The 26305-nt window shown below is 45.4% G+C and overlaps 1 protein-coding gene across 1 annotated transcript in view; it reads right to left on the bottom strand.

The window, feature by feature from the left end:
- XDH (xanthine dehydrogenase) overlaps positions 1-11303 on the bottom strand; it is a 57090-nt gene extending 45787 nt beyond the window's left edge. Inside the window, exons 1-2 of the mRNA XM_033144640.1 lie at positions 11075-11303; positions 702-759 (exon numbers count right to left, since the gene is read on the bottom strand). Coding sequence (XP_033000531.1) covers positions 702-759; positions 11075-11116 — 100 coding nt within the window. The 5' untranslated portion in view covers positions 11117-11303. The remainder of the gene's footprint in view (positions 1-701; positions 760-11074) is intronic.
- Between the last annotated feature and the right edge of the window lie 15002 nt (positions 11304-26305).

A 26305-nucleotide genomic window follows, 5' to 3' on the forward strand; every position in this document is an offset into this window, starting at 1 on the left:
CAGCACTGCAGAATTTGCTGTAATTTTAATCCAAACGAGAGAGGTATTTCCTCCAAACCAGCCAGCCAGCCATATTCTCACCATCTACCAATCTGTTGATTATCCAACTCCCCTCCCAAACCAATACCCAGCAGGACCAAACCATGAGGAAAACGGGGAAAGGGAGGGACATATTTCTGCACCTGGCATGTTGTGTTTCCATGCACTGGACCATGAAGCCTTGAGGAACGTAGTTAACTTCATTCCCTGGCATCAGAGACAGGACGGGAAGAGACTACCCTCCCCTCTACCCATGGCTTGTTGTCAACTACTGCAACCAGGAGGCTTCCAAGTCTGCGAGGGAGACCGACTCGTTTACAAAGTCAAATTCGCTCAGAAATAGGCCAAGCTGTTTTTCAGTTGTGGGTCACGGGAGCAGGTGGCTCAACTAACTTCAGAGCCAATCTGACAGAAGCCAAAAGGGGGGGGGGGGGTTGGTACAACAGAGAGACTACCCATCTCCACATAATAGGCTTTTGCTCTCAGTCTTGAACCTTGGTAAGCATCATTGAGAGTGGGAATGGTAGGTGTAGGAATGGCAGGAGAAATTGTATTAGCAGGTGCCCAGTTCTAAATTCAAGTAAAGCTCAAATTCTGCACGACCATCTATGCCTTGACCATTTTAAAATCACACGCAGGACATGCCGGCTGACATCAGATACATTTCCTTCGAAGGTAGTTTAGCAAAGTAGTTTCTGGGTCCACATTCTTCTCCACCACCTGGAAGACAAGAAACATTATTTCCTTAAGATATGTATTCATGCATGCGCTATAGTCACCAGCATCAGAAAGTATTTTGGGAGGTCAGAAAATTCTCACGGTTGTCAGTAAATCTCCCAAACCATCATTTTAAACAAACAAACAAACAAACAAAAGAGCTCTCTGCATTATGCTGTGGTTATGGCATGGTTATTTTAGCACTGTAGGATTTATCCCTTTGGTTTTCTAGGCAATTGTATTATGGTGTTTGACTTGATAGATCTTTTCTTTGGAAAGGTTGTTATTTATTTGCTGCTTGATGGATTCTTGTTTTATGGGAACTGTGATTTTCAACCTGTTTCATTTTGTACATCATCCGAAGAGCTATTGTTATTGGGTGACTGTAAACTAATAAATCTTTAATAAAATTGAAAAAAATGGAATAAATAATAGTATGGTAATAACTATATTGTGGTATTTCTGTCCTATTCAGTGGTATTTTTTTAGAAGCTCCAAGTGCCTTTCCCCCTTTCTATTTTGTTGAATCATAGAATTGTAAAGTTGGAAGGGACCTTGAGGATCATCTAGTCCAACCCCCTGCAATGCAGGAATATGCAGGGGATCGAACCTACAACCTTAGCGTTATCAGCACCACACTCTACTTGTTTTTCTAAAAGTCTTGCTAACTATCATGAGTACTGTATTCTCTGAGCGGAAAGGCAGGCTATAAGGGCAAAGGGAAAACCAGCATTGTCCTATCCATTAGCCAGTGAAAGAGCAGCCACTCTGGTGCTTGCTTCCCTCTTCCCTCCCCATTTGCTTTTCCTTTTGTGTCTGTACAAAATATACAGGGGGCAGGTACCGCTTATCTTTCAAAATATGTATGGTGGTTGGAGGGCAGGGGATTTGGGTCACTTTGTAAGTGAAATAAAATAAAATAAAATAATAATAATTAATAATAAAAGCAGTTAAGCTATGGGCACTTTCATGCATTGTGACTTTTTGAGGGGATTTTTACTGACACCACCCCATGTGTGCCATAAGAGGTACTGGCAAGCAAACTGACGCTCATGGATACCCTGAAGTAAAAGCTTAAAATCTGCCCGACAACACCTGAAGTGGCTTTTTTTCTTTGTTTACCTTGCCTCTTAGGTTCTAGATGGAACTTCAGGTGCCTGTGGCAGCACAAGCCTTTGTTCCTGCCGCTGTAGCTATTGCAAGCCCACAGGATCAGGACAGGACTTTTTGTCAAGATCAAAATGCCACAATTTTCTTCCTACATGTATTATTATTACTGCAAAGCAGACATCGTGGCACCTCAAGTTGCCCTCCATTCCTACAGTCTTGGCTTAACACTTTGGGCCTTGCCAATTCCTCTCCCGGCCTTCAGCCAAATTAACCATTTCCTCGCAACAAAACAGCTCTTGCGCAATAGCCGCTTGCATATGACCTTCACTGGCTTTCTCAGTAGGCTAATGCAAAGTACGTACCTACAAACCATGTGTTGTACACATATGTATGGGTCACAGCACAGTGGTTTGGCAGGCAGTCCCAGATTTAATCCCCAGCATTGCTAAGCATGGCTGCAACTTCCTCCAAAGCATACAGTCTTGGGGATTATGGCAGCGTTGGGGGTGGTGGGCGCTTTTTATTTTTAGAGCTCCATACAATTATGCATGGTGTGGAGGAAAAGAGTAGAGATGTTTTTCTCCCCCTCTCATAGTACTAGAACTCAGGGACATTCAGTGAAGCTGAATATTGGAAGAATCAGGACAGACACAGGACTTCTCCACATGGTTCATAGTGTTACAGAAGTTGGGTGCCACTCCTCACTCTCTGTCGAGTGGTAGCAAGCTTCCAGGGTCTGTGCTCCTTTGGAGAATTGAAGATGCAATGGAGACTGTCCTAGCTTTAAGAAATATGATTTATTCACCTTTTTACACCTTCAGTTTGCATGGAAGGACTCCAGATCTTACAGCATGGTCATCTCAAGCAAGGCTTGCTCCCCACAGCAGTGCAGCTCAGGACTCTATGGCATCTCTCCCAGCCAGCCAGCCTAATCTGGAGCCCAGTCTTTATTCTCTCCCTTCTTCCCAGCACACCTTGCTAAAAAGCAGTCTTTTCCTGCCACTTCTCTTACACAGCCCTTCACCATGGCAACCTCAGTCTGCCCAGGCCCAAGATTCCTCTTACAGTGGCCATCAACACCTTTTGTCATCATGTTGTTGTTGTTGTTGTTGTTGTTTAGTCGTGTCCGACTCTTCGTGACCCCAAGGACCAGAGCATGCCAGGCACTCCTGTCTTCCACTGCCTCCTGCAGTTTGGTCAGACTCATGTTAGTAGCTTCAAGAATGCCTCTTACCCCAACTGAGGCCCTGGCTTGGAAAGGAAGCTTAGCCTATATTTTTCCACTGACCTCCAATCTTCCCTTCAATACTCCAAATAATCAGAAACAGCCCTACTAGAAAAACTAACCAGTAACCTGAAACTGACACAGGGACAAACAGAAGAAGACACCTTCACCACAATATGGTTCCCCTTCATAACACACACAGCCCAACAAAACAATGACAAAAATCTACCGACAGCATACAAATCAATATGGCTAACCTGACCAAAAACACTCACCCATCCCACTCACACAGGAAACCAAAGACCACCACAGCCAACCACAAATGAACAATCACATCCTACACCAACCCCGGCCTCTCTCACCACCAAAGGAACACAAGTGAACAACAGAGAACCTGCACAAACAACGCTGACACCAAACCCTACATATATTAAGTACCGGTAAAATAGAAACATCGTCACCCCATCCCCCCATCCTGCCCACCTCTTTCCCCGTTTTCCTCCTAATGAAATTGACTTGTAAAAATGTTACATGGAAAAAATACAACAGAGACATTGCACTACCTTTGTAAATCAAGAAATCTTTAATAAAAAAATACCAAAGAATAAAATAAAATATAATAAAATATAAAATAATTAAATAATTAAAAAATACTAAAGAGTCTCTGGGGAAGACTCTTTGAGAGTCCCATGGACTGCAAAAAGATCGAACTTATCCATCCTTAAAGAAATCAGTCCTGAGTGCTCACTGGAAGGACAGATCCTGAAGTTGAGGCTCCAGTACTTTGGCCACCTCATGAGAAGAGAAGACTCCCTGGAAAAGACCCTGATGTTGGGAAAGATGGCGGACACAAGGAGAAGGGGACGACAGAGGATGAGATGGTTGGACAGTGTTCTCAAAACGACTAGCATGAGTTTGGCCAAACTGCGGGAAGCAGTGGAGGATAGGTGTGCCTGGCGTGCTCTGGTCCATGGGGTTACGAAGAGTTGGACACGACTGAACGACTGAACAACAACAACAAAAATAAATAAATAATGAAAATCCTACCATTTCTTAATTTACAGGGTTTATAGCAATAGAACTCAATCCCACAGGAGGCAGTTATGGCCACCAACTTATCTGGCTTTAAAATAAGATTAGACAAAAATCCATGAGTGGTAAAAGCTTTCAGTGGCTATTAGCCAAAATGGCGACATTCTCCATTAACTGCCAGAGAAGTTGTTGTTGTTGTCCCAGTGCATTCTGAGAATTCTAGCAGGAAGAGAAGGTGTGCCAAGCAGCTTCTTAAGAAACACTGAAGGAAATTCCCCAATAAAGAGATTGATTTTTCCAAACGTGTCAGGACAATAACCACTTGTGCAGCTGTCTCTCATTTGGTTTGACTTGCTCTACAACTTCTTTTTTAATCCTTTCCTGCTATGCCCAGATATTCCATGCCCTGCGCACATTGTTATTATAACAATTTACCCAACTGTCGTAACTGTTGCAGTTTGCTAAGCAGGATTCCTGACATCTCTTTCCTCTTTGGAAACAGAACCCCTGTATGCATATGCTTCTTTCCTTCCAACGCTTCGCCTCCATCAAGCCCTTCCATATATTTTTTAAAAAATTACTAATTATACCAAAACAGAAAGAATTGCATGTTGTTGTTGTATATGCAAGCTGCTTTACAGGCATGATTAAAATCCACCTTCAGGGGAGAAAAGTATCCACTGCCTATCCTAGGAATTAATGTTTCAAGCTGTGCTACTGAAGAAACACATTGGGCAGTTGAAAGTTTTGCTTACCTGCTGACTGTTGTGGTAAACTGGATAGGTTCCTGGGCCATACAATGTATGTCTTTATGGTGCTTAGAAGCCTGTTCGTTTTGATGTTTGGCTGCACTAGGCTGTAAATTTGCAGCTACTGTAATCCGCTTCACGACAGCATTCATTGTTATAGTTTGTCCCATTTTGTATATTTTAGAAAAAATTTGCAGTTTCTTTGTTCCGACTTCTCACGTTTTCTTTTGAAACTGACATGCCCTGGGGAAGGCAGGAGGTTTCACAAAACTGCCCTGCCAACTTTAAGCTGCTGCCACCTGTTTTATCAACCTGGCAGTGGTGACAGTGCCTCTGGGAGATCCTCTTCCCTCCCAACAAGGGAAGTGCAGAGTGAGTGCAGGAAGCATTGACTTCAAGTCTGATTGACTTAATAATGACCAGTCGGAATGAGGGCAAATGTCGCCACAACACAGCCTCCTGAGGCCAAAATGTTGCTCCGGCCAAGGAGCGCAATTTGACGCAACTCCTCATTACCTTTTAATTCATGGGTAGGCAAACTAAGGCCCGGGGGCCCAACCACCTTCTAAATCCGGCCCGCGGATGGTCCGGGAATCCGCGTGTTTTTACATGAGTAGAATGTGTCCTTTTATTTAAAATGCATCTCTGGGTTATTTGTGGGGCCTGCCTGTTGTTTTTACATGGGTAGAATCTGTGCTTTTATTTAAAATGCATCTCTGGCTTATTTGTGGGGCATAGGAATTCGTTCATTTCCCCCCCCAAAAAAAAAAAAGTCAAGCCCCCCCACAAGGTCTGAGGGACAGTGGACCGGCCCCCTACTGAAAAAGTTTGCTGACCCCTGATTAATTTAATTCATTCAGAACCTCTAAAGGCAAGAGCTGGTTCTGGAGAACTCTTAATCAGAAACATCCCAGCCAGCTCAGCCTCAGTTGTTAGCAATACTGGTTACTTTTATCTGCCCTTATTAGCTAGACACTTAGGTTTTATTTCAAAGACTTTACCCTTAGGGTCAGGAGGACAACATTCCTTTGCATTTCTCTTCCTGGCTGGAGGGCATGGAGACACTGTTGTGATTATCATTAACAGATTATCTAAGCACATCTCTTACTCATGCGCAGTAAGGTGGTCATGTGCTCTTAGCTCTTACCACTGCACAAGCAACTGAAAAGTGTTTATTCTATGTTTACATCACCTAGATTGGCAGAAGACTCAGGGCATACAAACATAACACATAATTTATCTATGGAATCGGTGGCTCGTGTAGGTCAGGGTTGTGAGTTCGAGCCCCACATTGGGCAAAAGATTCCTGCATTGCAGGGGTTGAGCTAGAAGACCCTTGTGGTTCCTTCCAACTCTACAATTTCTATGATTCCTGTATTACCCTTTCTACTGAGATCTATGGGAATTCTTCATCTTATTTTACCCTAGAATCATAGAACTGTAGAGTTGGAAGGGACAACCAGGGTCATCTAGTCCCACCCCCTGCAATGCAGGAATCTTTTGTGGGGCTCGAACCCACAACCCTGACATTAAGAGCCACATGCTCTAACCAACTGGGCCATCTCAGTTCTATTATACGCTTTAGCATAAAGTGCTTCTTTTTTATTTCTCCCTTGCTTTCTTAATCCTGGTCGCTGGGCTCAATCAACTTTTGAATCATATGCATAATTCTTATATGCCACAAGACATGGTGACACCTAGAATCACAGAATCATAGAATCATAGAATTGGAAGAGACCACAAGGGCCATCCAGTCCAACCCCCTGCCAAGCAGGAAACACCATCAAAGCATTCCTGACAGATGGCTGTCAAGCCTCCGCTTAAAGACCTCCAAAGAAGGAGACTCCACCATACTCCTTGGCAGCAAATTCCACTGTCGAACAGCTCTTACTGTCAGGAAGTTCTTCCTAATGTTTAGGTGGAATCTTCTTTCTTGTAGTTTGAATCCATTGCTCCGTGTCCGCTTCTCTGGAGCAGCAGAAAACAACCTTTCTCCCTCCTCTATATGACATCCTTTTATATATTTGAACATGGCTATCATATCACCCCTTAACCTTCTCTTCTCCAGGCTAAACATACCCAGCTCCCTGAGCCGTTCCTCATAAGGCATCGTTTCCAGGCCTTTGACCATTTTGGTTGTGCTCCTCTAGACACGTTCCAGCTTGTCAATATCCTTCTTGAACTGTGGTGCCCAGAACTGGATACAGTATTCCAGGTGAGGTCTGACCAGAGCGGAATACAGTGGTACTATTACTTCCCTTGATCTAGATGCTATACTCCTATTGATGCAGCCCAGAATTGCATTGGCTTTTTTAGCTGCTGCATCACAGCAGCTAACCTACTCATTCAGCTTTAAATGCGAGTTAGACAAATATATGGATGGCAGCAGCTATCCGCTGTAACAGTGGATTTATTATTAATATGGAACCTTCATATGCAGAGGCAGTATACCACTGAACACAAGCTGGGGAAGAGCCGAAAACCAACAAAGAGCTATTAACCTCAGAGCCTAGCTTGTGGGCTTCCCTGAGGCACCACACAGTTTGGTCCTGCACATTTTCTGAAGGCATGTTTTGAAACTGAAGCAAGGGAGAGGGGCATCAGGATTGGAGCTACAGCGTAGGAGAGGGTGCGGTTTTTTATGCTGTTTTTCCAAGGGAAGTCCCCTTCAGAGCTCCCATAGCAGCTTCCCTGTAAGACAGCACTAGCAGCTTTAGTAAAAGGCACCCCTGACCATTAGGTCCAGCCGCAAACGACTCTGGGGTTGCAGCGCTCATCTCGCTTTACTGGCTGAGGGAGTCGGCGTACAGCTTCCGGGTCATGTGGCCAGCATGACTAGGCCGCTTCTGGCGAACCAGAGCAGCACACAGAAACACCGTTTACCTTCCCGCCAGAGCACTACCTACTTATCTACTTGCACTTCATGCTTTTGAACTGCTTTAGTAGGTGAATTCATTTTGTCCGGGCAGCAGTGTGTAAATGAATGGTTTACAAGCCCTTCCCATGCTACTGCTCCTTATCTTTATGTGGTTAACATGTAAACACACCTATTTCCCCAAGAGCAAGATGTTAAAAGGGGGGGGGGAGGACAGTTTCCAGCTACAATCATGCTGCACTCTCAAGCGGTCAAGGGACATTATCTCGGCAGCCGATACATAGCAGAAATTAAACAGGTGCTTAAAGACACACCAGCAGATTTGCCTGTGAAATAAGAGTTGGCTGTTGAAGTTTCATTATAGCTTGTGTGCCTCTGTGAAAGCCATATCTTATCATTTGTCCCTTATCGCCCGGCCCCATAGCCTTGAAGTCACACGCAGCACAATGCAGCACTGGTTATTTTTGCGATGTCAGGCTATCGGCAACAGAGACGAAGTAACCTTTCTCACCAGCTGCAGGACAAGGTATCATGTTCTGTTCCAGGCTCTCGGTCAACATTCCCAGGGGGTGTGTTGCAATGCTCCACCCATATGTACTTCAAGTCTCCTGTTCCGGTAAGCATTGCATAATGACGGGTCCTTCCTTGCTGCCGTGTTTGCAAGGATCAGAACAAACGGTTTGCAACAGAGCTCAGTCTTCAGAGCTTCCAGGTTATGGTCTCCTCCTCCTCGTTTTATCCTCACGACAACCCTGTGAGGTAGGCTGGGCTGACAGTAAATGGCTGGTTTAGGGAGCTTCCTGGTTGAGTGCCCTGGCCCCCCTTAGGTCTACCACTCTAACCACTACACTTCTTGCAGGTTTGGTCGGTTTTATTTAGCATGTGCACCAAAACAAGCTATCCCTATGGGTGGGCTGATGGGTAAAATACCAGCCTATCTGGAGGTACTAACCATAGGCAATTTCCTGGTCTTGTGAAATGCACCACTGGTGAAAAACATGCAGAAAAACGGGGCAACAGTGGTGTGTTCAATCGTGCACTTAGAATCATAGAATCTTAGAGCTGGAAGGGACCCAAGGGTCATCTGGTCCAACCCCCTGCAATGCAGGAATCTCAGCTGAAGCATCCATATCAGGTGGCCATCCAACCTCTGCTTTAAAACCTCCAAGGAAGGAGTGTCCACAACCTCCCGAGGGAGACCGTTCCACTGCCGAACAGCGCTTACCGTCAGAATATCTAAATGCGGTTTAAAATATACGATGTGTGAAGCAGCCCTAACTCAAGTGGAAACGGCATAGGGAGGCAGCGGCACAGGTCTGCTGCACAAATACAAAGGGCCGCGGCTCCGAAGCAGAGCATCTGCTTCGCATGCAGAAGGTCTCAGGTTCAATCCCTGGCATCTCCAGGGAGGGCTGGGAAAGTTGCTGCCAGTCAGTGCAGACAATACTGAGCTACATTGACCAATGGTGCAACTGTGTAAGTCAGCTTCCTGTGCTCCTGTGTAGCAGCCCTGTGCTGAGTCAAACCACAGGTCCACCTAGCCCCAGCATTGCCTGATCCAATTTAGCTGTTAAGAGACTTATTTTTTACATTTATATCCTACCTTTCCTCCAAGGAGCTCAATGTGATGTACCTAGTTCTCCTCTCCCCCCACCCTTTTGTCCTCATAACAACCCTGTGAGGTAGGCTGGGCTGACAGTGAGTGCCTGGCCAAAGGTCACCCAGTGAGCTTCCTGGCTGAGTGGGGATTTGAACCTTGGTCCTTCAGGACCGAGCCCAGCACTCTAACCACTACACCACATTTGCTGGAGATCCTATGCCCTGCCTTCCCACCCAATATCCTTTTAGCAAGAGGTGCTGGGGGGGGGCAGGGGTAGGACAAGGTACATGCAGCCTTCAACCCTATGAGTTGCAGGTGCACAATTCATCTCAGAAACAGGTGTGTAAATGGGGTCCCAATTGTGCCCTGGTGCTTCTGGAAGAGCTGTTGACTCCTGTTAAGCCTTCCATTATTACCGGTTTTTTTAGAGTGACACTTGTAGGACACACACTGCAGAGAGGGCCAGATTCCTGCCCAAATGTTAGGTCAGTCAGGTGTCAGCACTCTGCTTTCCTAGGTGCAGCCTTGCAGTCACTAAAGGACAAAGCGCAGGGCAGACAAGTCAATTTGCTCTGTGATTTGCTGATGCAGCTCAACCCCCGTCTCCACCCCTGGCCCTTCCCAACCGTGCAACGCATATGGAAGCTCTCTGGAGCTGCCAGCACACAACGGTGTGCCCTGGGTTGACACCACGGGGCAGTAGCAACATAGAACCATCTGTTTGCTCGGGAAGGTCAGCTCCAGCCCCAGGCAGAGGAACAGAATTCCACCATGTTGAATCAGATTAATACCACTATTTATAGAGGGGAGGTCCTGATTCGTTTCAGTTTGTGTACTGCAGTCTCGTGGCCGGAGCAAAACCTCTACACAGTCTGGCAGCTCCGGCTAAATGAACCTAAGCATAGCCTTGCTGGGTCAGACAGAACAACTAGGTGCAATGCTCTCTCTCTCTCTCTCTCATGCATCAGGAATGGAACAACCTGCCACCCAACCCATGGCATGCAGCTGCTTCACTGGTAATCGCTAGCATTTGATCTCTTTAAGCGGAGGTGGAAATCGCTGTGGGTTTGTAGCAATCATCGTGCTTGCTTCTGTAATTTAATTTAGGGAGGGTATCAGTCCAACAGCAACTGCCCAGCGCTGTCACTCAGTTGTTTGTTGCTGGCAGGACAAGCTACAGGCAGAGGGTGTTAAGAATAGTTATCTACATTACAGGTAGTCGTATTTTTAAAATGACATAGAAAGCATACACACAGGGTGGTTTTCCTTGCATGCACTTCATTCACCGGGCATCTTTCAGTAGCCTCCTTCTATTCTGCTTTATTCAATGTAAGTTTAGGAAATTGGTTGGTTATTGGGGTCTATCTTTTTTAAAATGTAACTATTTCAGCAAGGAAACAGAAGCATTCTCTGGAAGAAACAGGCTGAAAAGCATTACTGATCATTCTTATTTTTTGACTAAAAGAAAGTTTTATACCATCTTTCTAAAAGAGAAAGAGCAATAGCCGCAACCTTCCACTTGGTCATTTGATTAACATGTCTCCCTTAATCTGTACTGAAAAAAACTTTTAGTAATTCAATAAAGTTCGTTTGTTTTAGAAATGATGATTTTTCAGTTTCACAAATATTCAAGGCTGTCTAGCTGCAATCTGCAAATCGTGAAGTTAATCCATGGGCTGAAATACAAACAAAAGAAAATTCAATGTGTGTGGGGGGGGCTCCCCTACCTTCTTGCCATTGACAAAGAAGACCAGCTCATCTGAAGCCATCCTGTTCAGCTTCCTAACTTCATCCAAGAGCAGGGCAGGATCCCAGATCACACTTTTCCGAACAGTCCCAGCGCCACAGCAATCTGAATCCCTGCAATGGCAGCCCAAGCAATAGAAGGAGTTCCTTAAGAATCTTTCACCTTATTCCAACGGTAGTGCCCTGGGAGAGCCCAGGTTATATAAGAGCCACCCGGAGGCGTGCCAACTGCACTTGGCTGTGCCTTCTCTTTCCTTTTTTTCCCCCTCTCTAATGATAGCACAGGAGAAGCTGAACAGAACAAAGTCGCCGCCCCTTTCTATGGCACAAGATTAGACTGAATCACTCTTCAAGTACATTGCTGTTTCAATAGATCAGGGCACCCAGAACCTGGCACAAGAAAGTTTGCCAACAAGTCGTGCTCCTGTTCTTTCAGCTCCTGGGTAGATTTTCTAACCACTTCTACCGTCTCTGCCACCCCATGCCACCCACCTAGCTATAGCTTCATAGCAGATTTCACTAACTTAAAAAGAAGCATGTTGATCATGAGATCCCATGGCTAGTGATTCACACAGTTAGAACAGGGTTCCCCAAACCTTGGCCTCCGGCTGTTTTTGGACTACAGTTCCCATCATCCCTGACCACTGGTCCTGCTAGCTAGGGTTGATGGGAGTTGTAGCCCAAAAAAATAGCTGGAGACCCAAGTTTGGGGAGGCAGAGTACAGTCACTATGGTTAGTAGCCATTGATACCCTTTTCTCCCATGAATCAGTCTAAACCACTGGTCAATATATTGGCAGTTCTGTCTCTATCCAGTATTTCTCTGCTGGCCTGGAATCTTCCCTTCAACTCTCCAAATATTATCTAAATACTACCATTTATTAATTTCTACCATTCACTAACAGACTCTGGTACCCTGGATCTGTGACAGCATGAAGGAAGGACACTAACTCAAAGCAAGTTCAGAATAAATTGTGGGTAACAGATACCAGCTTAATTCACAAGCTGGAATGATTGGTTTTATAAACATACATTACCATAAAGCTAATATTTGAGGTTAAAGGTTTAGCTGATGCTTGGGAAATGCTTGATCCATCATTTAAGGTCATAAAGGCAACATTTTCTCCATCAGTTAATGGTCAATATATTTGGATTATGGAATGTGTAAACATGATAAACCGGGTACATGGATGTCAAGATAGAAATAGTCGTGAAGATGGGCAGCTTTGCAACTTAGAGTTTGGGAATAATAATCAGTTGGAAACATTTCAGGACTGGAAAGGTCAGTGAGACAAGTGATAAATTAGGGTTCGAACCTGACAGATTGAAGTACATACAAATCAATTCGTTCCTGAATAGCTTAGATAGATAGAAGCCAAGATATTTGGAGAAGACCGACCATGTTTGAAGCATTATTATGAGAGGCTGACAAGCCCAGGTATTTATCAAAACTATATAAAATAATTGCCAAGATATGCAAGGTAACAACCTAAAGATAGATGGCAAAATGGAACAAGGATCTGAACAGCAAGATTCCAGGCGTAGTATGAGCATTTGTTTCAAATGTGCTCAAACTACTCAACTGCAATCTCTTATAAAGAGAATTGTACTAAGATGGCAGCCCAATGGCACTGGACTCCATAAAAAAGTGGTCAACAAGTCAGCTGATGGAAAGGGCTGGACATGTCAAGAATGGAAGTGAGACTCTTGCCATGTGCGGTGGGCTTGTAATAAATTGCAACACTTTTGGAAAATGTACAGGGGATGGTCATATTTTTAAGATCCTGATGGTGGCAGAACCATTACTATTCCTGTTAAATTATAAACAAGGCCAATAAGTTATAAAGGAATACCAGGTGCAAATTTTATTTGTGACCATTGCCAAGATATTCTTTGCCATGAGCTGGAAACAGAGTAGGAACCCAAGCAAATGGGAAAGTGTCAGGAAAATCTAGGAACAATTAGAGATTATAAATTTGATAGCAAACAGGAAAAGACCAATTGGATACCAACAGTAACATATTAAAAGAGAGCTAGATACCACCAATATAGGACTAAGTCATATGCTACCAATATAACCAAAGTTTCTTTTCCCCTGTTGAAGGATGGGTAAGACAAAGGAGTACTAATTGACAATCTGTGTTGGTTTTGGTTTATTAGTGTTTTAATGGATGTAGAATTATAAGTTAGGATGACATGTTATGTATATTTCAAGCTATAATTAATTTTTAAAAGAATAGTCTACAGTTGATGAATTAATGTTAGGATTCATTTGCTGAAGGAAATATAGAACTTGCCTTAACTAGGCATGTATGTGTCTCTTAGGAATGTTTAGGGAAAGTAATTCAGTGATCATGGGCAAACCCTTATACATTGTGAAGTTGTAGGGCTGCTTAGAAGCAATAAGACAAATTAGGCTCACAATCTAAACTATGGGGCAGTGAGTAATTATCTTCCTATGATAAGATTCTCAGGAACTGTATAAATGTGCTCTGAAGTTTGGGTGTTATCAGTTTCCTGCCATCAGAAGCTTACTTGCCTCCATCTGTGCTGGCAGGATCTCACAGGGGTGAACTCAAGAATTCTTTCCTGTGCTGCAGATTACTTTCTGTTGTACCTGAATTGAACCCACACCAAATCCAGCTGTCTCCCCTTTACTGTGATGTTCTTCCTGGCAGGGCTCTCAGTGTCCTGGCAGGTAGCAGAAATCAGAATTTGCTCCCTTAATTTCTGCAGTCCTGGAACAACTAGTATTTGGAACAGATTGCGGTTGGGGTGTGTGTGTGTGTGTGTGTGTGTGTGTTTTCAGTGAGTGGGGTGGGGGGAGAAGTCTCTGAGGTTTCTTCTCTGGCTTGTGGATGGAGCCAGGTTGGTCTCCTCCTCTTTATTACTTTCAGTTGTCACATTTGTAGCCTACCTTTCCTCCAAAGTGGTGACGAACATGGTTCTCTCCCTCTCTGTTTTATTTTCAAAACAACCCTGTGAGGTAGGTTGGCGAGAGAGAGTTTTATAGCTGAGTGGGGATTGAACCCTGGTCTCCCAGGTCGGAGTCCAACACTCTAACCATTATACTACATTGGCTTCCTTGTCATGGGTGTTCTTCCTAGGAGGTAGGAAATGTTGCCCTGGGTCACTTGGTGAGTGGCAAGGGTGCTTCTCTTCTGCTCTACAAACCCAGGTAATGTTAGTCCAGAATCCTATTCTGCTGAGCTCCTGCTTTGTACATTCTGCAGTATTGTGCCAAACACCATCTCTGGCATAACTGAGCTTATTGATGAGGTGACGGACACCATTCATGGATAGAGGCAGGGGGAAGGAATCCTGTTTTTGTACTTCTGTATTTCAAGTCAAACTGTAGTTGTGCAAGCATCTCCACTGAAGCTGCTGTGACTATTAATATATGTCCTATCACATCCTGTGCATGCTGATTCACAGACAACTCCCAGAGTTCAGCGGGGCTGACTCCCAAGTCTGCATGTTGGCCACAGCTTGAATGAGAGCCACATTTCAAACTTTCTTTGCTGGGTGGAAACAAAATTATGCTAAACTGTGTCCTTGCCCCTGGTTTTATTTCTTGCAATATTTTGTGGGGGTTGGGTGCAAAGTGAAACAAAATTGGTGCAAGCACTGGTTAGGAATGCAGTCGCTTTCCCCTCTGGTGTGTCTGCATGGTTTCTTCTGTGTTCCTCTCTCTTGGCGCTTAGTTTACATTAGGTCTGTGCAGAAGACGGCACGTTCCAGCAGGTTCTCAGGCAGGCGCCAATGCTGAATGCGAGTTGCCTCGGTCACTGCTTGCTTTTTGAAACCATGGCATCTGTCCAAGTGCTGAAACTTGCATACCCAGTCAAAAACGGGTCCTCTTTTTCTGATGGTGACTGTGGTGCTGTTTGCCCAGCAATGTCTGAGAATTAAAAGCGATTCACACAAATTCTCAGTAAGTTTTTTTTTCAAATATAATGATCATCTAAGACAGGGGTCCCCAAACTAAGGTCCGTGGGGCGGATAAGGCCCGGGGGACTTGTTTATCCGGTCCGCAGTGACCCCCACTGCCTGCTGCGCCATCCGCTCTTACCGGCGCTGTGCTGCGCGGCTGCCCACTTCCGAGTCGGAGTTGCACCAAAAATAGCTTGTGCACATGCACAAGCGTTATTTCCGGTGCACATCCGACCCGGAAGTGTGACAGAAATAGCGTGGGTGCGCACTCCCCTGCCCTCCGGCCCACCGCATGATCAGCTCTGGAGACACCGGCCCGAGGCGCGTTAAGTTTGCTGACCCCTGATCTAAGAAATGCTGGCGTTACAACAAACACACCCTTAAGAATGTGAAAGAAGCCTTGCTAGATCAAAGGTGGCAGGTTCAATCCCCAACTTCCTCCAGGAAGGGCCACTGCCAAGTCGGTGTAGACAATACTGAGCTAGGTAGAAAGTGATGCAATTCCCAGGTTCCTGTCTTACTAAATCAAGGGTCCCTCGGGTCTAGGGTCTTAGGAGTCACCAGTCAAATGCCTTCAAGAAACATATGAGCATAGAGAACAGCCTTCCACCTTTGCATACCAGAACAGGTACTCACAGTACAATCTAATGCAGGCTTACTCAGAAGTAAATAGGGGTGTCAGCAGTCCAACAAAGACAGAAACAGAAGTAGAAATTGCTAACATCCACATGTTTGTCTCATTCCCAGAATAGGTATCAATCTGGCAGACTTGATCAAAAGTGACTGCAGGGCTTTCTCCACAAATGATATGCAAGTGATGTTTAAGTAATTACTAAACTATATTCATCTGTCCTCTGTTCCTTCCCACATCACTCTCTTCAGGAATACGAAAAACACTTGAGATTTAATTATTATTTTGAATGAGAAGAGCCATCCTGTTAACTTCTAGAAAATCTGACCATTCTGCAGAACTGACACCCTTTTTCAGAAGTTCATTCCCTAGCCACCACTGAACAGAGGCAGCAAGTGCACAACACATCACAAGATGACCATCTTCTTTCTAGAAGTACTCACAGGCCTTTATCAATCACTTAACAGCTGCTAAACCTGTTGTCCTCAGTGCAGCAGAGGGTCGAGAAAAGCCTTCTCCTTCTAAAACATATAAGGAGCCCTGACCCTCACAGAGGAAGACCATTGGCAACTCTCCATCTCATGCCTTTTTGAGCATCTGATTTCTCCGTCAATAAAGTGGGCATAAACATGCAAGTTTTTCCAGAGGTGCACAAAACTGAGCCAACTTCCTGTCAACCTCCTTCCAAGTCCAGAGCAGGGGTAGCCAACATGGTTTCTCTCATCATGTTGCTAGGCTACAACTCCCCTCAGCTTCAGCCAGTATGGCCAACTGTCGGGGATGATGGGAGTTGTGGTCCAACATCATCTGGAAGACACTACCATGGCTGCCTCTGCCTTAGAGGCACATGATGCAACAACCCTGATACAGCTTATCTGGCTCTGGGCACTGTCTGGATGGAAGCCTCACAGAATTGTAGAGTTGGAAAGGTCCACAAGGGCCATCTAGTCCAATCCCTTCAATGCAGGAATCTTTCACCCAACATGGGGCTCAAGCCCATGACCCTGGGATTGTCTCATGCTCTACCAACTGAGCTATCCAGCCAATATCACACCTCAAGTTCGATGGAAGAAAGGCAGGAGACTACACACCAGACATTTGCCTAGAGTACTCATTACCTAAGAGGGGAGGGGGATTTACCAGTCAACTGGGCAGCATTTTTTCTTATCCCATTGATCCGAACTCACTGCCAGATCCCCATAGTCTCCCAAGCCACTCGAACCATATGGAAACTCCTGCAAACCCGACCCGCCTCCTTACCAAAATGGTAAAGCACAGACTAGGCACACAAAAGATGCCAGCTGCAATCAGCAGCATCACCAGTTCCTCAAGAGCTGGAAAATAGCCCCTTATCTGAGACCTCAGGGCACCACTACCAGTGGAAGCAGACCACAATGAGGGACATGGAGCAATGGCTCAATTCATCAAAAGACAGTTTCATATACTCAGATTTTTTCCTCACGGTACTTGTACTGTATATTTCCACACGCAAGGGCCCACACAGAATTCCTCTGTGTTCTCAGCATTGATTATTTCTTAACAGTTTTGCAATGCCCATTGTTAATACTTAAGGCCTATCTTAGTCACAAGCACCAGCTGCTGTGTTGAGCAAGCAGTAACAGTGTGCACCTGTATAACGCAGATATAATTACAAGGCTGCATGATATGGTGGCATTACTATACTGTCTGAGCTTGACACAAACTTTATTGTGGTTGTCGTTACATCATTGCTCTGAACCAGGACAATGCAGTCATCAACACGCTAAAGAAGAAACTGAAGCAACAGGGAGAAAGCAGGATGGCGACATGACCTTGCTTATTCGCAGTCCCACTAAAGCCAGCTGCAAGGATGACATTTGGCACATGGTTGAAGGTGCAGCTGTACACCCATTCAGTACTGAAGCAGGCCTCAATTTTTATTTATTCATGGCATTCGCATCCCCCCCCCCCGGCCATTACCAAACAGCATCTGGTCCTACTTAAAATCCACAGATGAGCCCCAAACACAGCACATGAGCTGAGCACATGCCACAGCATGGCTAATAACCATCAATGCATGCAGTCATGTGGCTGCGTTCTGGGTAGCCCAGCATCACAAGGGGAGACGGGGAGAACAGGATGTGGAACCCACATTACTCAAATTCCAGATTAAGAGGCCTAACCACTAATGGATGCCAACTCCCTATAACCAAGCTTTTTCAAACTAATGGATGCCAATTCCCTATAACCAAGCTTTTTCAAGTTTTGCAATCCTGACTTTCACGTGTCCTTTCAGGCCACCCACCATTTCTGTAATCCCTTTTCACCAAGTAGGAATATGTCTCGCAGCAAAGATGTTTCCAACTCCTGGTTCTAAATGAGGTCCCTCTGCCATGAAATAGCAACACAGCATAAGGACGGGGAGACAAGTCATTAGGTGTGGGGTCTTTGGGGAGTGCAGCATCATAGGAGGCCAAGGGGAGGGGGATAGCTCAGTAGTAAGGGACAAACTTTGCAGGCAGCAGTTCAAGAGCTGGCAACTCCTGTTTCAAAACAACAACAGGAGCAGGTGCTGTGCAGGAAGAGGCGAGTTAGAATACCGGTAGTTCTGCAGGGACTCAGATACGCTCTGTGTGGCTTAGGAAAGAAGAGAGTTCGCTGTGCACACACTTTGAATGCAAAGTGCCGCCTCCCACTGAACTGTCTGGAGAAAACCTCACTGCATGAGCATAATAAAGGCTCCTTACCAACTCTCCGCCACCAGCCCAATTACTACATCAGCTCTTACTAAGGCCCCATCTGCCCTGTACATTTAAAGCAGTATCATACCGCTTTAAGCAGCCGTGTCTTCCCCTGGGAAGCCCAGCTTGTTAAAGGTGCTGACAGCTGTTGGGAGGCACCTACTCTACTCACAGAGTTACAGTTTCCAGAGTCCCCTGGGAAGGGGCATTGACTGTTAAATCTCTCCAAGAATTGTACCTCTGTAGGGGACTAGGGGTCTCCTAGCAACTCTCAGGAGAAAGGCATGGCTGTTTAAAATGCTATGATACTGCTTCAGATGTACCGTGCAGATGGGGTCTGCATTTAACACAGTGTTATCTGTGATTTGAAATAAAAGTAGAAACCAAAAATAGTTAAACTAAACTGATTTGCCTGTCTACCTATGGGCCATGGGCCAAGGGTCCTTCACTCCATCCCAAGAGCTTGCACCTAATACCACTAATGGCTGCATTTTGAGTGATAGGGCTCATCCACACTTCTTTTTGTGCTGCAATTTCTAGGCACAAGACTGTGATTTGTAGGCAAGGGACCAGGAAGGTTCCCTTCCCCCATCCTGCCCCTTTCCCCAGGAAAACCCATTGTATATCGTTAAATTGGGGGGCGGGATGTAAATCTGCTGAAAACCTGGGGTGGATCTGCACATAGGAAAAAAATGTTGTAAGTCAGAAGTTAAATCGTTATAACAAAACAAAAACCCACTACGGAAAACCGCGAATAATTTTTTTTGCTCTCCAGCACCATCTAGTGTTACAAGTTTATAAAACACTGTTTTATGACTAACATAGCTGAGTCCCTGATTGATGTAAACAGTGGATTTTCCCAGGGAAAGGGCTGGAACAGGGGGGAAACCCTTCTTGAGACTTGAGCCCTTAAAAATGAAGGTGGATAAACATATCAGAACATAAGACATCCCTGTGCCTTGCTGGAAAATGGAATGTACACATCACAGGAAAATGACAGGCAGCAAGTGGGTGGGGAAGGAAAGGGAGGGGATGAATTTGAGATAAAGATGATGCACTTAATCCTGTTCTCCTGGCTGCTCCCATTTAGGCATTTAGGGGAAGCCAGTAGGTGTACAGTACCATCCAGGTCAAGTCGGTTGATTCTTTCCCTTGCCTTCCTGGGCCAGTGGGGTGGCTGTTCTCACCTGCTCTCTCCTTCTCTCAAGCAATTCCAGCTCTCCCAAAGAAGCTCATTCTAGAACTTGCTCTGCTTCCTATTAGAATAAGAGTGGAGCCAAGGGAGCTGAATGAAGCAGCAAAAGCTATTTGCTAGCACTACATTTTGACTCTTCAGATATTGTATGCACATTCAGCACCTAGCAAGACGGGTAGGCAAGCTCCATATCGCTAGATGCAAAATCTTATTGCTGCACTTCCTTCAAGCCTGACCCCAACTTTCCTCCTCTGTGTCTTTAGGTGGCCACCAATTTCCTATTATTAAAGTCTAGGTTTTCAGTCACCGTGTGGTGAGAATCACATGGTTCTGAAAGTTGATGCGAGTTCACTTATGAAGTCATTGCACTATTTTGAGGAACCTGCAAGTGGTACTTTCCTCACTTAGACACAACACAGAACTGCTTCTAGGAGATAGCTTCCCATCCCGGAAAGATGGGATTGTTGCTTTGCTGTTGGTGGGACTGTTAACCCATCAGCCTTGCTCAATCTGCATTTCCTGGGGGAAGTGAAAGAGCCTTCTGCCATCCCCAGGTATTCCTGGAACACCAAGGAGAGGAAGTGAAAGGGGGAAAACATCTCTGTAACCCATCCCACAAAAAAATATATATTGTTTTGAGTTGGGGGTTCAGTTTGCATGATCCCTTGAGTTCCTTCCAGTTTGTGGGGTCCTGTACCCAATAAGGGTTAAAAAGGGAGACACAAGCTGCTTTGATGGAAAAGACACATCTGCAGGCACCAGCATAACAGCAATCTTTAACTGGGTGGCCTGAATGGCAGGGACTGTCAAGACTGCGCACAAAAGGCCTTTGCCTAAAGTACAGTACCTGGGATTTCCCCTGAGATTAATTGAGAGCCCTTACATGAAAACTGCTCTGAGAAGGATAAAATCATTTCCTAAAAAGAGGAAACATTTTGGTTGGCCACATCAAAACCTTTGCGAGGTAGAACCACAAATAATCTTCCAAATGATCTGTTCTGGTTTTCCCAAAGGCCATCAGGGCACCTGCACCAGCCATTAAAAATGGTTTAGAAAAATCTCATCTGTTTATTCCATAGAATCAAAGGAGAAGGGGGAATAAGAATGAAGATGAAACCTAAAATATCCAAATGCTGGAATACAACGAAACAGATTTGAATGCCAGAAAAATATCCATAGTAAACATACACTAGATCACAGATTTAGATGACACTTGATCATAGATTTAGATTACATATTGTCAGTGTTTCTTCATTTAATACATACATAGGCAAAGGATAGGTTTTATTGATTGTTTAACCCTACCCTAAGAAATAAATCCTACCATTAAAAACTATAAGCAGTAGGATTAAACAAAAAGGAACTTAAGAGAGCAAATCACTAAGCACAATGAATACCTGTTTAAATACCTGTTCATTTTCCAAAGCCACCTAAATGAAGGCAGAAAGAGAAACCAATGGGAGGGCATTTCTAAGTTTCAGCATTGCCATTAAAAAGGCCCTATTACTTGTTCTTCCTCCAGCAATAATAAGAGAGAGAGAGCAGACTCTTTGCAGTCAGTCTTAGGGCTTGGGCAGGTTCAGAAGCTGAGCCTTGAAGGAACCTGGTCCTACCAAGGCTGTTGAGGGCTTCCAGGGTTGGCACCAGCATTTTAAATTGAACCCAGAAAAAAAGTAATCTCTGTAATTGAGGTTGGGATTATTCTGGCACCCACCTTTTAGACCAGTTGCAGTTTCCAAGACATCTTAATAGATGAGGACATAATTGGAGCAGGAGTGTCACAGCCCTGCAGCATCAGCCCTGCAAGATATCAGTTTCAAGGACGAATGGTGAGTACGCAAGTCCCGGTAAGGTAAACAATGCAATGCAAATACACCACATGACAAGTTGTTAAGAGAAACCAAGAACAAGGCAACAGTTAAACCAGACCCCAACAAGCTCTCCATATCACCTGGGCCAAACAGCTACAATTCCCCTCTCTGACCATTTGCTGGACAACACAGCAGAGCAGAGCAATCACTTTCTCTGCCCTAGAATTACTTTACTGGTGCAGAGAAATCTGCTGCCAGATTTCCCAGTTCAGGTCTTCTGGAGCCTTACAATGTGTATCTAAAGCTACTCTCTATTATTTAAAGTAAAGCCTACAGCTAGTGAACTAGTTAAAACTGGTAAACTGTTTCTCTCGAGTCATCTAACTGGGAGGGCTCAGCACTGCTGCCTTTCCATTTTATGGTGCAACCAAAATTTACAACAGGGCACCTACGCTAGTGCAGGGCTTTTACATGTACATGTCTTTATGTCCAATCTACAACACGGTGGGCACGAACCCCAATCCCTCATAGTTACTTACGTATTCTCAGCATGAAACAGTAATGGAATCTGCATAGAGGACCTTTTCTTCTAGCCATGAAATATTTTTTGTGCTTTAATACATTTTTTTTAAAGTGTAGATTCTGCCCATCCAAAACAGTTGCAACTCATTTCCTTCCCTCTTTGCAGCCCATCCTTTTCAAGTGCATGTGTTTGCCCGCAAAGAATCCTGGGAAGTTGAGTTTTTAAAGGGTGCAGAGGATTGTAGCTCTGTGCCTGGTAAACTACAGCTCCCAGAATTCTTTGGGGGAAGCCAGGTGCTTTGAATGTATGGTGTGGTAGACTGTAATTAAACCATCAGGCAAGCAGGAGGAGCCCTGAAATCAGATTAGCTGTGGTAGAAAGAAGAAGCAATTGGTTAAGTGGGGGGGGGTCGACAGGAGGAGCCTTAAAATTAAAAAAAGGAAGGGAAAATAGCAAGAAGAAACATATCCACACCTGCAGAGTGGATATGTTAATGGTCCATTGTTTTTCTTAACCAGGAATATCTGCAGTAGGGGAAAACCTGGGACAATTGCTGGTAAAACAGAGCCAAAGGATGACAATATCTGAATCACCTGTAAAATATGAATGCATATTATTTTCCTCCCACAATAAAGTTCTTTGGGCTGGGGTGAGGAACATGGATGTTGCTAGGCCCCAATTCCCAGCACCTGCTGCTTTTATTGGCCAGGCTGGCAGGGGCTGGTGGGAGTTGGTGTCCAAAAACATCTGGAGGTCTGCAGGGTCCCCACCTCTGTTTTTAGGGTACCATTGTTCACCTACTTGTTATGCTGACTGACTGCTCATGTACGTGTTTACTCAGAAGCAGTTCTTGTTGAACTGATCAGGAGTTTTACTTCCAAGTACAGTATATAGAATTTATTCTAATGTAATCAAGACTTTGTGAAAGAGGAAGTCATTCCTACTTATAGGTATAATACATGAAGGACAGTTATGCTCAGCAAGTCTTAATTAATGGCCTATATAAATGTGATTGATTATGCCTCAGCGCAGATGTATAAATGACCTTGAAATATGGTGCCTTGTCATAGGTCTCTGCGTTTTAGAGTTTCAAGGAGATTCAAACCTTAACTACAGTGGAGAAATTAATGGCCTGAAAATCAGCGCTTGGTTATTTATGAGTCAACATGTGGCAATCTAAGGGCCAAAGTACATGTCACATTTATTTTGTATTGAATGCAAGTGTTGGTGCTGACTTTTAACGGCCTCGGCCCAGTTTACCTGAAGGAGTGTCTCCACCCCCATCGTTCTGCCCGGACTGAGGTCCAGCGCCGAGGGCCTTCTGGCGGTTCCCTCACTGCAAGAAGCGAAGTTACAGGGAACCAGGCAGAGGGCCTTCTTGGTATTGGCTCCTGCCCTGTGGAACGCCCTCCCACCAGATGTCCGGGAAATAAACAACTATCTGACTTTTAGAAGACATCTAAAGGCAGCCCTGTTTAGGGAAGTTTTTAATGTCTGACATTTTAATGTATTTTTAATCTTTTGTTGGAAGCTGCCCAGAGTGACTGGGGAAACCCAGCCAGATGGGCAGGGTACAAATAAATTATTATTATTATTATTATTATTATTATTATTATTATTATTATTTATTTCCTTCCACAAATTTGTGAGAGGAGGGGCTGTTCCAGATTGGGACCCTGCGCTGCCATGGCAGTGGGGGACTTAACCCAGTGCCCCCTGCCAGGCTCATGCAGAGTTCGTATGAGGCCCAAGTTGGAAGTCCGCAGTCGGCTGAGAGGCACAGGACATTCTCGGCATGACAGTGTAAGTGGGACCCCCAGCCAGCAGGGCAAGTGTACGCTGCTGCCCCCCCCCCCGCACGGGCCTCCCCCTTCTGTAGTCCCAGTTAGACTGGGGCCCCCATATTTATTTCTGAGCCACCATGGTTAGGATTGTGCTGTGAATCTGGCTCGGCCTCATCCTACCCAAAGCCGCTTGTGTGACTCACCTGAGCTAAGCATTTCCAGAGGAGACAGTCTTGTGACATGCAAGTGCTGGAAGCCAGCTTTGATACAAAGCGGTAGCATTGATGTCTGCCCCAGTCATGGGATCTGATCCTGTGAACTGCTTCTAAGTCAGCACTGAGACCCACAGGATTAGACAGAAAACTGGTGGGAGTACTTGACTAATTCAAATTGGCTTGCATGTAGAAAGGGTATCCCCCAAGTCCTCAGTGTTTGTGTACATGTTATCGGCCTATGCAGGCACAAGACATTTTGCAGCTTGAGGTCAAACAGAAAATTGCAGGGGAGCTCCTGCTGCTGCCTACTCCTCTTTTTCCTCCTCAAACGCCGCCTGAGATAACTAGAGACTGTCTGGGGAAGCCCTGGCACGTTGAAGTTGATGGGGGAGAAAAGGAGGCCCGAGAGGAGCAGGCAGTGGCAGCAGTGGAGGGACCTTCCTCCTCAGGGGGAGACTGGGGTGGCAGTGGTGGCTCCCATCTGCAGCTGACGGATGAGTGGCAAAGGCATACAAGGATGCCCCTCTCTTTCCGGATCTGCCACCCCTCCCAGCTGTCCCTACCCAGCCATCTGAGGCAACTACCTCAATGAGGCTCATGGGCCAGCTAGACCCTGGGCTTAAAACCTGATGAAGTTGTGTGTCCCCCCCCCACACACACACACACACTGTGTTTCAAATCACATTTGCTTACCCTCCAACATTTCTCTGTTAAAAATAGGGACATTCTATTGTAGCAAAATAAATGTCTGGGCTGAAAGGGAAAACTCCAGCAGCGTTGAGGAATAACAAAAGGGTGCTTATTGCTAGCAAAGCCCAAAAGGGTGGTGCCTGCTTTATATACAGAGCTGTTATCTGTTAAAGCAATACATATGCATAAACTTCCTCCAGTCTAAAGTTACAACACAATACTAATTATACCATGTATGGTATTTCCTTCATTACCTATTCATTAGGCAAGGACACAAAGGACTTTCTCTTGTCAAATGTAGACACTTAAGAATGTTGTTTACAACCTTGGGAGTAAAGCTGCTCCTAGCACAAGATAAGGCACAAGGCCTCTAGCCTGGCTAGTTAGCTGTGCTTATTGCTGTGTCGTGGGTTCTGGGAGCAATAAGTCCAGCAACACTTCTTAGTGAACAGCTCTTTATTGTAAGGATAGGACAAGACTGGGGAATAGGGGGTAGGGAAAGCTCTATTTATAGACACATTGGGACAGAGGGAAAAGATACATTTAAGCGGGAACCAATAACATTCAAACTTTCCGGCGGGACCCAATCAGGCTGTGGATTGTGATTGTACTCTTTAAATTGACCAATGACAGTACTCTACCCGGCTGACAGAATGTCTTACTTAATACACAACACTCCCCCGCACCCAGTTGATACTATGCACGTAATCTTTCAAGTGTTGCGGAGGTCTTCGAATCCTACCGGATCGCCTAACCCCCGGTGTGTCACTCATTGGACTATCCATGGTCAAACTTCTCTCCCCACTAACATCGGGTACCTCAGCTGGAACTGTTTCGCTAGCTGACTCCCTAGGCTGACTAGTTGTCACCGGGTTAGGTTCACCAGTGGTGATCTCAGCTTCCTGACTCTCTGAGCCCTCCACCACCTGTGGCCCGGAGCCTTCCTGGCCAGACTGCTGCGCTTCACTGAACGCCAGCAGAGTTGTGCGCGGCTCCTCCCCACTCGTGCTTACCCTGCTTGGAACCCGGCGCCTTAGCTGGTCAATGTGGCGGCGCATTACTCTGCCATCCTCTAATGTCACAAAATACGACACTGGCCCCCGGTACCCATGCTGGCCCCCTTGCATAGTTCCGGACCCAAATCCTCAGTTGTCAGGTATCGGGTTCTATCATTCTCGGCAGCCGGTGGCTCTCTAGCATAGCGGCCTGGCACCTTGTCCGGATGGACGAAGTCTAGAATTGTGGCTAACCTCCTCCCCATTAATAACTCTGCAGGGGACTTGCCTGTAGATGCACACGGTGTTGTGTGCTGCAGGAACAACATCCTTGCAATGCGAGCAGACCAATCCCCTTCCAGCAGGCGTGCTATTGAACCCTTGGCCGTGCGCACCATCCGTTCGGCTTGTCCGTTCGAGGATGGGTGAAAGGGAGCTGAAGTTACCCCTCAAATGAAATTATCGGCCAGGAATGCCCTGAACTCTTGGGACACAAAAACCGCCCCGTTGTCTGACACAATGGTCTTGGGTAACCCATGTGTTGCAAACAAAAGGCAAAGGGCCCTGATTACAGCAGCTGAGGACATGTTAGGAACAATCGAGACCTCCAGCCACTTCGAGTAGGCGTCTACTACGATTAAGAACACCTTTCCCTGATACGGCCCTGCAAAATCTACATGGAGCCGGCTCCACGGGTTCTTGGCCCGCTCCCACCA

This window comes from Lacerta agilis, chromosome 3, assembly GCF_009819535.1.
Source record: "Lacerta agilis isolate rLacAgi1 chromosome 3, rLacAgi1.pri, whole genome shotgun sequence".
NCBI lineage: Eukaryota > Metazoa > Chordata > Lepidosauria > Squamata > Lacertidae > Lacerta > Lacerta agilis.